Genomic DNA, 14,913 nt, shown 5'->3' on the forward strand with positions numbered 1-14,913 from the left:
CCGTGTACTGATGTAATTTTAGGTATTTGTGTGATTTTTTTGTCTTGATGTAGAAAATAAAAAAATTATAATACACATATATGAGTTAATTTAATTTTAGTTACGATTTCTACCGTTTTATTTGTCTTCTGTATGAAGTTAACAAAATGTTCTGTTATACATTTTATAATAATTGAAAATGTTATCATCACAATATAACAAAACTAGTCGGGATATTCATTCAGTTATGTGTAACAAATGAATCTCTCCCGTTCGTGTACATGTATTTTAATCTAGTCAAAATAATTATGTGAACATTGTTCTAAGATAACCCGAACCAATAAATATAAACTTAACTCTTCCTATTGATGTTTTATTTCATAAAATCTCTGTAGGATTTAAACTAGTTTTATCAGAAACAGTATCCTGGGAACATGGGGATATTATCATTCAATTAATATTTTTAATAATCAGAAGAGTGGAGAATGTAGAGACCTTTTTTTTGTAACACACTATTGGCCTTAACATGGTTTTAACTAAATTGTAATTTTGTTTAAGAGGTACAGGTGACATCTTGCGATCAGACATTTTTCCACAAAATGCGAAAACATTGTTTCCTTAACTTTTATCAAAGCTACGCTAGATGGCAGCAGTTTAAAGTAAATATGAGAACGTTTTCAGTAAGTATGCTTTAATTTAAAATATTGGGTCGGAATTTTAATATATGCGAAATTTTAGATGGATTGATCTTTATTAGAGTTTGTAGTCTAAACTGCAGAACGGATATCAATGAAATTTGGCATAGATGTAGAGGACACTCTGAAAGAACACTCAGGCCAATTTTATAAATTTTACATGGATGGAGTTGTGGGCGAAAGTTAGTTTCAGAATAAATTATAAACATTGTTTTAAACTAATAACTTTAAGGTAAAAGTAAACAAACGATTTCAGTTAGTTTTATTTATTCAGGATAGAGATAATAATAATAAATATTTAAAGCAAATTATCAACTATTGTCTAACAATATTTGGATAAAAATATTCCTTTTTTTCTACAGACAAACAAATCTTAGTGCGACTGTACAAACGAATTTTAAAAAACAATATTTCTGTTAAATTAACTATTTCATTCTTTTATTTCAAATAGAAATAACGTGTTAAGGATCTAGGTGTACTTCAGAGTATGGCGTGATTACTTACAGAATTAACCAATTATCCATATAACTACAAAGCTTTGATTTCAACATTTTCGTTTACTGACATTAAACTTTCTCTAAAACATCTACATACAAATATGATTGTATAATAGCGGAAAAAAGCCTGCCCTTATACTATGAATTGTTCGGTTTTCACCCATTTGGATACAAAGTATAAAACAGATATTGTCCAATGTCAAACGCATTTCTGTTTTTTTTTCTCAAAAAGATTATAAAATGAAGTGCACACCGACATGTATACATTTAGCACCTAATTTAAAGCAGAGTCTACATTACGTTCAAATTACGCACATATTGCAAGCGTTTCACAAATAACATTGAACATTTATCTAACGAAGTTTGTATTCTACTGTACTTTACACATGTATAATGATATCCAAACTATACGCTTGCTCGGAATTTCGGATCAAGCGATCAGCAAAGTACTCCTTTAAGTACCCACAGTGGGCACATCGATTTAGACAATTTGTTCGGATCTAACCCGAGCATATGTAAAGTTTGAATAACATAATACAGAATCAAATAAACATTCTAATAATGACTATAATTTTTTAGTTGTGTAATATTCGGTTTAAATTTTACATTTAACGCTACGTATAATCTGTTATTTTTTATGAATTCCTGCTATCTAGTAACTTAACAAAGCTCTTTATGAGTTCAAAATAAAATTTACAGCTTAAATTTAATTAACAATATTAGACATTTATACAAATCTAATATCGGTCACATTCAACCTATTTTTTTAAATTACACTAAAAGCTAAAACTCTATATTATGGCATAGTTTTTTAGAAATCTGCTCTTCTAACAGGAAATTAATTTTTTTACAACAGAAAATTTCACATGTAATATTTCTTACATTGTTAACACTCGTTAGGCCAGTAATAATAAAGTAAATACGAAAACATGTCCAAATAAAAAGTATGAATCCACGGACCTTTGACTATTGTCCTGGAAATAGGGTGATTTATTTCTACCATTATAAAAATGGTTCGAGATCTCAATTCTCTTCTAAAAAATTACCTTGTAGATTTAAAATAAAATGGTTAGTTTTTGACCAAAGTAATACTTATAAAACAATACTGTGTTTCTGGAAAATGAAAACATTGTAAATTTATTTCAAATAAATGAATCAGGAGATATATGGAAGATATTTGTCAGTTGTCAATTTTGCATTATTGAGCTCTGGTTATTTTAAAATCTAAATTAAGTTCATTCAACATTGTTAACTTAAGATGCCCTATATAGCTTACAATAAACCTATATTTTATTTTCTACGAAATTAATACTTGAAAATATTAACACATTAATCAAAGCATTTCAATCATAAACATTTAATATAATAATAATTTAAAGTTATTTCTATAACAGAAAATACAATTTTTTTTATCTTAATTCAACAACAATGAGACAATTCAAAGCAACTAACTTAGCACTCACAACTACAAAATACAATGAAAACACGCTTTTTAAATAAAGTATTATATTAGGATTATCTTAACGAATGTTCTCTTTACATGTCACTTTAGACTAATTAAAGCTATCCCATACAACTTCTTAAATTGTGCTAAATTCAACGAAGCCAGTGTGGGTGCAGATCTACTTTTTAATAGCTAACATTCTCAGCACTATGCGATAGTCTGAAATTTAAATACCATTTAGTTAATTTGTGCTAAAATATCGCCAGTTTAAGTAACGTTTGAAATAATTGTAATTTGTTGAATTATTATTTTTTAACTGCTGCTTACTCAAGTAATATTTTTTTTTTGTGTGGTTGTTAAAATCTTACATCATTTGTTTAGCTTCGAGCTCTATAATTACCTTCTTTGTTCGTCATATCGTACTTGGATAGTAATTGACAATATCATATTTAATTAAATTGTTTAAACTATCGTGGAACAATTACTTTGAGCGAAAATTAAACACGGTTCAACTGACGTTTTTTCCTCCAGTGATAGAGAGCCTAATACTGCGCGTGCGGGGCGCGACGTGACCGCGAACAAAAGCTAACTATTACTCGCCCAGAAGACGGACCCTACTTGGTGCCGTCACCGGAGAATAAAAACGTGAGTTAAGACGTTTTTAATTTCCACTTAAAGTCATACTTTATTAGCTACTTATTATTTATATACTTTGCATGTAACATTTTTTATATTCATAAATTGATTTTCACCTAAAGCAAAATCCTTGCAGCAACTTGTATTGATATTTTTGTAATGCATATTTTACAATATATTGGGGTAATTAAAATAAATTCATAATTTGCCATTTCAGTGCACATAAGTGTTTCCATCTATACATATATAAATTAGTCGAAAATCCTTACGTTGCTATTAAATACTCCTAACACTGCTTTTACATACATAGAAAAATCCTATTTAGTGTTCAAAATATCGTGAACTATTCATAAGAAGGGATTATTTACAAAATATATAATACTATATTTTGATTATAGTCATAAGAATGTGGATTTCATAAGAATTTCAAGTGGTACGATATAGCGCCCTAATCACAAACAGTCATAATGTACATATATTGGTAAAAATTCCCTAGATTCTAAAATATTTCCGTTATAATATATAATTCTAGTCACTACGTTAAAGATATGTATCGTTTGCTATAAGCAGAGGCACACATTGATATGTATTGTGATTCAAGTCAACTGACGTCAGGCGACGCTGTATCGAACGAAGCCGACCTACAAATTTGTCTAATTACACAAAAACTACACATCAAATTCTCAACATATAATGTTCTAATACATAAAATCGATAGACGTATTAATTAAACAAAATCAGATATTACAATATAAATAACGTCCGGAAAATACGAAGACAGTTTTAAGAGGATTAGGTAAAAAATAAGGACTTCTATAAAATTACGTATAGGAACATAGAGAAAGCAATTTTTATTAGGTACAAATAACAGTTATGTATAACAGCTTTTTACCTTTAATACATAAAAAGCATTTCTATATTTGAAAACCATATTTAAAAAAAAACGTGGGAGTTCAACCCAATTCATTAGCGACAAATGTCAAATTTCACTCCATACGTATTAGTACACCAAATTTTCGGTTCAACCTTTAAATCGTTATTAATAAACGTCATTGCCTATCAGTCTCTCACTGTATCTTACACTGTCACCAAAAACTTTACACTTCACCTATCAAATAAACAATGCAACTTATCTAATAAAACTTATAAAACATCAAGGGAAAATCACTAACGTTAAAGTACAAACTACTAAAAAAACGCGATTACCCGTTATTTTAAATAAGTGATAAATTCGACAATAGAAGCAGTTCTTGGAGCTATTTTTGGCTATTTTAGCATTATGATTCAATAGTAATTATTAGTGTCGTTTGTCACTTATCTAAGACAACGGGTTAAGGGAATTTAATCTCAACACGTTCAATTCGCGTTATATTTTAAAGTGTAGCGGTAATAGCTAGCGTTGTAAGCAACACTATCGGCAGGGTTGTACCAGCCACGCTGCTGTAGGGACCCGTCACTGCCCCGTCACAAGGCACGTGCTCCAGCTCTGATAATAAAAAAAACACTGATTAATATTACCTTCCGTGTTTATGATACAATGAGTAATTATAATAGAAAAAGAAAAGAAAGACAGCTAGCTGACATTCAATAAAACATTTAATATAAAACGATAAAATAATTTAATGCGGATGAAGCCGCACGGAAACAGACAGTTAAAAATGTTTAAGGAGCATTTCAACAAAGCAAAATAAAACTGGCACATGTGTTCCTCACCTTCTGATTATTTTTTTTTTTTTTAGGTCTAAGAAATGGAATCTATCAAAACGATGAAAAAATTTAAGTATACGAAAGTAGTTGTAGGCTATCTTACCGTTAAGTTTGTTGAGAAAATCGTTCCAGAAAGCGCATGCAGAGGCACGAGGACCCCGTGGGCCGGCTGGACCGCTGCTACCGTCAGCTGTATACGTGTAGTAATGAGGCGACGACCGCGAGTACAAAGGCCACTTCTCCTCCGACTTGTGCGGCTTTCTGTAATGTAAAGATAATGTTTTTGATTAAAAAAAGTACGCAAATTAGCTGATTATTCTAGATTTTCAGTAACTACTGCACTGCATGCTGACAAGAGCAACATAATATTACATTTGGTCTAAAGTAATCCCACCTTTAGGTTTAATAGTAAAAGGCGAGAAGTTGGAAGTAAGAAAGAGAATAGTTCTTTTCATCAAATCTATTTCGTGCGTATTTCCATGTAAAATATTAATGATGTGTGTTTATCGTGAACACGTGATTTTTTTTCAATTACGACGAAGGTCTTCAGTCAGTCATCATTACCAAGTATGACATGTTTCCATATAACTTACCCAGTTAAAGCAAATCTAGTAAATGACTGCATGATGTGAGTGGCCAGGTCTCGCTCGCGGGTGTGGTACTGCAGAGACATGTTCAGAGGATGCCCGAATACGTATTCCATCTCGTCTCCGTGCATTACGCCCATCCATTCACCCCACAGGCTGGTGCTTGTTCGCTGGAAATAGAAACAAAAGAAATAAATTAAACAATTGCTAAACAGTTGCTTATACTTTTCTAATAGGAACTATTTCTGTAGGGGATTTGTGTAACAAGAGTAAGGCTAGATCAGTTTATTTACTATTCGCCAAACGATTTGAATGTTTGCTTCAAAGAAAGTGTTTTTATTTGTTTGTAAAATTGTGTTACGTTTTAAAGGATAATGTTTTCCAAACCCGGACATTGAAGAAACCGTTTGTAACGTTTTTAATAATGCAAGGAAAGGGGCTGCTGTGTGATCTACAAACATACGGTATATGACGAGGCGAAAGGTCAACACTCATATTAAATGTAACATTTCTACCTTAATATTGTTGCGACCTACGATTTTGAACGTGTGTCATTGACCTTCTATTCTAACCTTTTCCATTCTAGTTTTTGTAATTAATTTATTTGAATAAAAGTTCGTCCACAACATATACTTTAATGTAGTCGTACATCATCGAGATCCCCAATGGAATATGTCTTTAATATCAGTACTAAACTTTACTCCGGAGTCGAATGAGTTAAAAAGCTATCAGGTCTATATGAAACAAATAAAAACTATAATCGAATAATAATTGCCCAACAAAATAAACCTTTATAGGTACGAGATCTAGTTTTAAAAATAGCATGTACCAATTATGCTTCACCTGACACAAAAATACAGTAGACTAATAAAAGCAGGTCACAAAACTAAAATAAAGTAACATGATAATCAATCGTTGGTCTACATAAAGCCCGTTATACACCTTCAGTTCACCTGAACGTACAAACTATACTTAAAACTGACGTGTGTATGCAAAATATTAGTCAGTTGAGTTTTAGGGTTGGTGACGTGCAGGCGGCTGGCCGTCAAAACAATAACATGAAGGTTTATAAAACCGTGTTCGACAACCTTAGGTGAGTGGTCCAGGTAGGTTATGATGTTTAAATATTGAGGCACTCGAATTCTACATTAAGAATCAGTTTAGTTCGTGTATCAACAATGTGATGCAATTAAGATGATTAAGACTTAGTCCTAATCTGAGACAATAATTGCCCTTGAACCATTTAATACTATATTTACTAATTGAAGCTTTCGTGTTTAAATTTTATTATTACAGACAAGGTCAAAAATAGGTCATTTTTGCACTACAAAAGAATGCCGTAAAACAAATCTAGAATTAAAAGTATATTGTTACGGTCCTTTGTCAATAAAGCAAAGAGGTTGTTAAACCGATGTCCCTGCAGATTTAATGAATTTTAAAACAGGGGTAAGGCTGAAAGGGGTAGGTTGCTTGTCAACAGGAAAGATGTTAATAATTGGACGCTCTTCGTTGGTGTTTTAATTATAAAGCAATTTAGAAGTTTCCCAATACATTATTACTAAATTTAATTATTTAGGCATTGCTGTGAATTTAATGTAAAATATCAACAATATATGACATCATAGATTATATTTCACAGTGTCTACACTGCAAAACAAAGATGACAGAAGGAATAAGGAACCTTGGTTATTAAGATTAACGCATCTTAAATTCCATCATATGACGGTTTTTAAATGAAGTTATAATTCAATAACAAAACAGTCAGCGACACAAATGGAACGGCGACGGGTCACAACCCGAAATAGCCAGCTGTTAATCTGTGACCTTTGACTTCGGCTCGGCGGCGACGGCTAGTGCGACCCATGCCTAATTTATTAAAACAGCTCGCAGCCATTCCTTAACGACAAACATCGGGGCTGTCCTCATAAATTCTCTTTTTTATTTCCATATGTAACCTTTTTATTCTATTGTCCTTATTTCCGGATTTTTTGCATTCCTTAGATTGTACATCCTCAATCTTGTTCCAAATTAAACCTAACTTAATATAGAAGAATTATTACAAAATAGCGCGATTAAATAACTGAAATATAGTTCATGATATTATACCGATGACATTCTACCTAGACTTACGAATACATTGTATATGACACAAAATAGTAAAACACATCTCACGCAAAGGAAATATCGTTAATGTACGTTTCGTTTCATCTACCATTAAACATAATGGTTAAAGGTTCATAACATCAAACACACTTACATAACCGCAGAAAACATTTTGATGTTATAAGCAGAATGTAGCGAAGCGGTAATTTTGTTTGCATATTCAAAGTTTAGCAAATTTCCGTACTAATAAAATACCGCTCCACTAGCTCCGATCAAATTTGGAGCAGCGTCGTAGGTACGGTAAAAGTTCACGTGTGGATGTGAAAACTGATATAACTTTATATTCACTAGTCTATATTTGGTTTAAGTATATAACAAAGCAAGAGCGTCGGTGGCTCAGTGGTTTAAGCACTTGACTTGTAATATACAAGTCTTGGAGTCGAATCCCGCCATGTACAAATGTGATTTTCCCTACGTGCGGACAGAGCGGAGTGACGGTTGTGAATACTCCCAGCCTCTTAGAGTAGGCTCCGAGCCCCTTAGTGGGGACATATAGTGAGTTGGTGATGATAACGAAGTACTAGAATAGTTCATACCACGAATTAGTATTAAAAGAAATAAATAAAACTGGACACATAAGTAGAATAGCCAAGCATCATAGAAATTAAAAGAACACAATACTTTTTAATAGTTAGTTATTTGTATGTAACTAATGAAATGTTTCCATATCGGTAGTTTTAAATTACAGATTGTCTTGTGGTAAGTACTTTGTATTATTTATAACCACAATTCTCGACCCACAAGACTGTCTGTTGTATTTTGTTATTGTTGCAACATGACATAGTTGTATGATTTGTTACTTGTATTGCGACATTGAATTATGATTCTAGATCTCTTCTGAATTTGCAGGGGATTTAACATTTCCTAGTACTTGTAAGCACAAAGATAAATCAATCCAAATACCCAAGCTTGCAAGGAAGTCTTTTAAGCACACTAATCACAATAGAAGAATTTTAAATTTATTAATTCATCATTAAAGGTGCCTCACAGGCTCAAATCTATTTTATAGATTTTGGAAAATAAGCGATTTCAGATTTTACTATAAACATAAATAATATAAGAGACAAATTCAATTTAGTTAATTACGATGAAGTATGATTAAGAAGCTCTAGTTGGAAAAATATGAAATCCTCGTTTATAAATTGTAACAGTTTACTTTTCAAATCAAAATCTCACTTAGAGTGTCTAAGAAAATAACGAACGTTTTATTATTTAATGCCTCACAAAATGTTCCCAACCGTCAGTTAAGCTTGTTTGGACACTCGTGACCCATAAACTGCCGACAATGCTCGTCTGTCAAACCTTATTCCAGCGACAAATCGCCGTCGTCGCCGCCCCGGACAACTTTTTGATTTATTGTCAGGCATTCATTTCTTTTCTTACTTTTTCATACTTTAGAACTTATATTAAAGCACTAATAATATTCTTTAAAGCTGTGGGCGTTTATGTTAATAAGACTTACATTATTCGATCTTTTACTTTTCGTTTCTAAAGATATAAATTTGATAAGAATTATATTTTTCTGACACGATTATGTAAAACGGTAAACTCCAGTCGAATTCGAATACGATTCGGTCTAAGTAAACTTAGCTTTTGGACATTTCCCAACTCGCTATAACTTTGACTACTTCTTTAATAAAATCAACATCTCCCAGCAAAAAGGCTGAATTCAATTAACTGTTGGATAAACAGAATTGAGATAATTTTGAAAAAATTCTATTTAACTATACGTATATATTGTGATATTGAATGCAAAAATCTACTGCAGTATCCACGTCTTCCGTAAGTTCTCAAATATCAATTCTATTCCTCTCATTATCCGGAATAATCCAGCCAGCTTTAACTTCATTTTTGACATTCAAAAATCAGAATACCAGCCACAATGTGGATCGTAAAGCTATCATATCGTTGTTTTTTTTGATACAAACCACATAATATTTTCACAAATTATAATCCAGGTTAAGTTTACCGTTGAATATTTGATGAGTGCGGCCGACGTTACCGGCCAGGAACTGACGTGCTCACAATGAACACACATGGATACCTGTCAGCAACTTACATAACCTCAACCGTAATAAATTTTAATCATTTATGGACTGGCCAGCGATAATTTCTTTCTATAAAGCTATAGCGCTCCATAACATATTATACTTAATAAAAAATACAATAGTCCTACCAATGGAACCTAAAAATATAACTTAAATTTAAGGATATACATTTCCGTTAGTTGAGAAAAGAAAATTTAAAACTACATATAGAAGACACTTGGATATCCATTTAAAATGTTACAATAGAAGCATAATGTTAAAATTGAGTCCATACAATAAAGGAACAAGCTTGAGTGGCTATTCTTGAAGAATTGAATCACAAAAGAAGCGAAAATATTCAAGGGTAGGGAGATGTATGGACACAATAGCGGCGCAAGTTTGCTTCAGAGTTTGTTAAGACATAGTGCACAATATATTCAAATTTATTTCAGAATACTTTTTTCAAAAAGAAATTGCAAATGTATGTTAATTTCATTTCTTAAATATTAAATAGGATTTATTCACAAAGTCATTTAAACTGATCGAGCCGTTTCGGAGTTTACCTGGAGCGAACATGAACTTGCAGACAGACAGACTGGCAGACAAAAAATATTTTTTCGTTATTAGCAACGCAAAGACGATTAATTTTCGATATTTATTCTACTTTACAACACTACAATTAAAAATACTAATGTAATCGCTAGACATATTTATAAATTCCGTTATAAGCGCATTGAACAATCATTCCTTGCACGGATACCAGTCAGCGGTGTAATGATGATGACTATTTAATGTCCTAATAATTTCTACTGTAATAAAGCATGGTAAGAACCTATAAACTATTACACAGGACGATGAAATAACATGAACTAATTGGTAAATCCAAGAAATTGTGCAATCCAATCATATAAACTTGTGTTATGATAACAGCCTAGTATTGTCTATTCCGGAAGTCACAAATTAATGTAACGATAGGCACAGGAAGTTTAATCTAAATCGTAAAAAAATTAGAAATTGTTGAACGTTTTTTAAAACTAATAACGAAGTAGATTCACAAACTTTGACAAACATGAACATTTTGCTGACATTGTTAAAAGTTTCTCTTTAACTAAGTCGTAGTCCTACAAAACGTACTTAACATTTCAATATAATAATTCAAGTGAGTAAAATCCGTATTCATAGTATCCTCAATAAGCGTCTACTGGTATATTGAATTTGTAATGCACTTTTGCACGGAATTCACAAAACGTTTCTACGCCCTCTCCGCTTCGACGGAATTCAGCCTTTGAGCTCGCAGCGCCAAAGCAAAAAGCGAATGTTGCAGGCAGGCTCTTCACGAGGGCACTCGCGTTTGGTTCGTTAGCCAAATTAACGTGTTAGCCCGGAACCGGTTTCAACTTTCAAGAGCGTCTTCCTCACAGAAATGACTTTGAATTTTTTAACCTACATCTGAATGTGAGGTAAGTTCTTCTTTTAAATTCTTTCGATCGTTTGGATTCTTCGAAACCAAATGTGAAGTGCACATTTGACTGCAAAATTGTAAAATACATTTATAATTTTGTTATTTTTTCTGCACTTTGGTAATTTTCTATATATTTAAGATTTAAATGAAACAGAGTTAACCTAGTTATATGAAAATCAAACAAAATTTTGGAACTTGAACATCATCAATTCTAGCTATTAATCTATGAGAAAAATTGATTATCTCCTTATAAACATTTTGGTCAGACAGGAATACTGGCCGCAAAAACTGGTCCTTTGTTTTTTCCTATCAGCTTCACTTGCAGCATTACCCTCTCTCTAGATAATGGAAATTGTATTTTCCAGCCCGCGTCTCATAATGTTTCCGCCGCAATACCTTGAGGTTGTGCTTTCTAGTTCCCTCGAGAAATTAACTTTAATTAAGTATTCTTCTTCAAAGGATTGCATTTGACTTTCATGCTTTCAAAAAGACTTTTTAAATGCATTATTTAAAAAGAAATTTAGATGTTTTGCCTGATAATTGTATATTAATGTTTCTCGGCCTAATCGGTCAATTTTCTGTCATGGCAGTTTGTCCTCTTAAAATTATCTCAGTCTGTCATAAGAGAACTGAAAGACTACGGAACTTTTTAAATTTAGAATGATTTGAAAATTATAATACTCACATGGGTAAAATAGTAGTAATAGACTTCGACGCCAGCGTCTGCGAGGATTTCAGCGAAGTAGTTGGTTGGACAGACAAAGAAGTAATCGCCCACCACATCTGCGATCATCTTCTGGTTCAAGTAGCCGTCGGTTATTTCTTCCCAATCCGTATACTAAAAGTAAAAGCAAATTGTTGACAATGTTGTTTTAATTATAATGTGACAAGTCAATCAGTGTTGTGTAAATGAAAGGATGATTTATGCACAATTGTGTTTATCGTACATGTTTCATACAAACGATTCTATTCGTCGACACACTAATTACGTCCTTGTCCCACGAGGGTCATTCTATTTGATTTATTATCTACGGTAATAGAGAATTATAATGTTTTACATTTGATGATTCCTAACAATCGTTCTGTTAATAATATTGTCTTACTACATACTTTTTAATTATGATAATGTAGTTTTTATACCTCCGAGAATACCCGGGGGTTTACTTCTAATGTTGGTGCAGTAACCTTATATTAAAGTAATGTATTTATATAAGACTAAATTATAGGGCACAGATATTCAGCACCTAGTTGTAAAACTATCCAAAGCAGGAATCGCACATTACATCTTAACTGGTCATTTCAAATTGAACATCCTCTTTACTCGTTTCTCAGAACACGACCACAATTTGCTTCATGCAAACATAAATTGCGCATATTCTGTGAAATTGAAATTGACAGATTGCTTGTTGAGGATAGAGTTGTATTCATTTGTACATCTTTCATACTTTAACAATATGAGTAAACATGCATTGACCACACAATTTAAAATAGAAATTGTGGTATTTTAGACATATTTAAAGTGTAATGTAATACATGGTTAATGCAACTTAAGGAGGAGAAAATTAATAGCCCTTATATTAAAATATAAAAAAAGTTATGAAGTAAACAATGTAAAATATAAATTATAGCACTTAATGAATAATAAATACAACAGATACAAGGTACCGATTTAATAACAATAAAATTATAAACGCTTTAAAGATACTCACTTGAAAAACAATTGCTTCTCTCTTAATTTTCGAGAATTCTTTGAAAATTGTATCAACAATCTCAAGAAACTTTTCTCGTTGCAGAAAACTTGGGCCGTCTTTTTCGAAGTAATCCAAGAAATCGTAGAGTAAGAAATATGTGCCTGTAATAAAAAAACATACATCTCTTACTTACTTAACAATATATACAAATGTATGTATATATGTATGTTTAAAAGGTAACCAATTTAATATCCACCAATCGTAGCAACGATGTTTTCTTACTGCAATCGATTTAAAAAGATTATCTCTAATTTCATATTTGAAAAAACGATTCTTTTGTTTAAAAAAATCATTGAGATGTCTGGTAGAGCAGTGTAATTTTTTGTTTCATATGGTTTCAAATAAAACTTACATAATGTAATTTTATTCCAACAAAATATTTCACAATTTAAAGATTTTATGTAAGCTCGCCCATTTGGATATCTCTGTTACGATAATCTATGAGATTACAACAATCATAACAATGGATAAAATATGCAGGAATAAAATCCATAAAAGGCTAATGGTTATTGCTCTGTTTACTAGAGAAAAAAAATAAAAGGGGATCGTAATTTCAACAAAATTTCTGTAGAAGTATATTGTACAATCGAATAAACCATAACTATGTTTAAACGATAAAAATAATATTCATATTCAATTAATAATCATGTCGTTCTTTTCAACACATTTGTTCTCAAAGGAAACACTTGTTTGCTTCTGAATAAAACATCTACGAAGTACAAAATGTTTTTTGATCCGTATAAAACACGCCGAGTTAAATTCTTCAAATACAACAAATGCACAAAGCCAACGAGGCTACAAAAGCAAAACAAACATTTGCACATCTTTACCGGGCGTCAAGGCAACGTTTGACGCTTAGATCTTTTATGCAACATAATTTATCTGCATATAAAAAATGCATCTCATTATGTATACAATATGAATGCAGTGAAGGTAAAGAGCTCTCCGAGAAGTCAGTTCATTAAAGTTATATCACGCCTTTAGTTATTCGGAAAGCCACGATTTCTAAATGTACACACAGTCAAGGTCATGTCTACAGAATGTTTCGACATATACAATCATCTACGACTAAATATTGACATGGAATCTTTTGTTTTTATGTCACTGTATCCCTCTATCCATTTGATACATCAGATCCAACGGAAACCGTAATGACGAGTTCAATTTAACATAGAGTACAAGCGGAGAGACGTGCAGATCGGATATCCGTCGCGATCAACACGCAGTTCCTTTTTAACATCGATATTTTCGCCGCAACGATTGATTTACATTAGAAAAGATTCGTGGTAAATAAGATAAGTAAAGTAGGGCATTCAACAATTTAAAATAATAAGATTCAGGTGCCGGCGGTGCCCGCATTCGAGAAGTTGCTCTTATCAGGCTGGGCAAACGTGGTGGCGCAGGAGGATGGGAGGGGGTTAGGGGTGTGCGTGGCAACACCGGCCAGGGGATGGGTGTCGGAGGCCTGAGCTACGTGGGCGAGTCTGTAGTACCTGGTAGTACGACTATCCACAGCGTGTTATTGTTGTGTCTACACAGGTTTGCGCAGGCGTGTGCCCCGTCGGCCGCGCCGCACCTCGCCGCGCCTCACCTCGCCGCGCCGCACTTACACCTGTGCGCCGCACTCTACGCCTCCGACAATCAAACGACCTCGAACTCCTCGACCGATATTGATAGATGTTGTTTTGAAGTTATCCTAATCATCTTACTATCGACGCGTCAATGTACGGGTAGATTTGAATTCTAGATCTACGAATTTTCTTTAAAAGTTTGATTATATTTCTTACTCATTGGAATCAAAAAGAACTTGTTTATTGACAATTTTACGTCATTTGAATTCAAACGCAATAGAGAAGTTTAAGTTAATAGCTAAAAAACATATCCAAAACAAATAAAATACCTTGTAATCTTAGAAACGGAGAGAATTTACTGACTCAGGTGAAGCACTCAACCTAATGACCGGAT

At 32.6% G+C, this 14,913-nt stretch overlaps 1 protein-coding gene across 1 annotated transcript in view; it reads right to left on the minus strand.

The window, feature by feature from the left end:
• Positions 1 to 2,558: 2,558 nt before the first annotated feature.
• LOC106103689 (acetylcholinesterase-like) overlaps positions 2,559 to 14,913 on the minus strand; it is a 35,524-nt gene continuing 23,169 nt past the window's right edge. Inside the window, exons 3-7 of the mRNA XM_013283516.1 lie at positions 12,907 to 13,049; positions 11,883 to 12,035; positions 5,552 to 5,715; positions 5,062 to 5,219; positions 2,559 to 4,737 (exon numbers count right to left, since the gene is read on the minus strand). Of these exons, the coding sequence (XP_013138970.1) occupies positions 4,625 to 4,737; positions 5,062 to 5,219; positions 5,552 to 5,715; positions 11,883 to 12,035; positions 12,907 to 13,049 (731 nt within the window). The 3' untranslated portion in view covers positions 2,559 to 4,624. The remainder of the gene's footprint in view (positions 4,738 to 5,061; positions 5,220 to 5,551; positions 5,716 to 11,882; positions 12,036 to 12,906; positions 13,050 to 14,913) is intronic.

This window comes from Papilio polytes, unplaced genomic scaffold, assembly GCF_000836215.1.
Source record: "Papilio polytes unplaced genomic scaffold, Ppol_1.0 DF823731.1, whole genome shotgun sequence".
Taxonomy (NCBI): Eukaryota; Metazoa; Arthropoda; class Insecta; order Lepidoptera; family Papilionidae; genus Papilio; species Papilio polytes.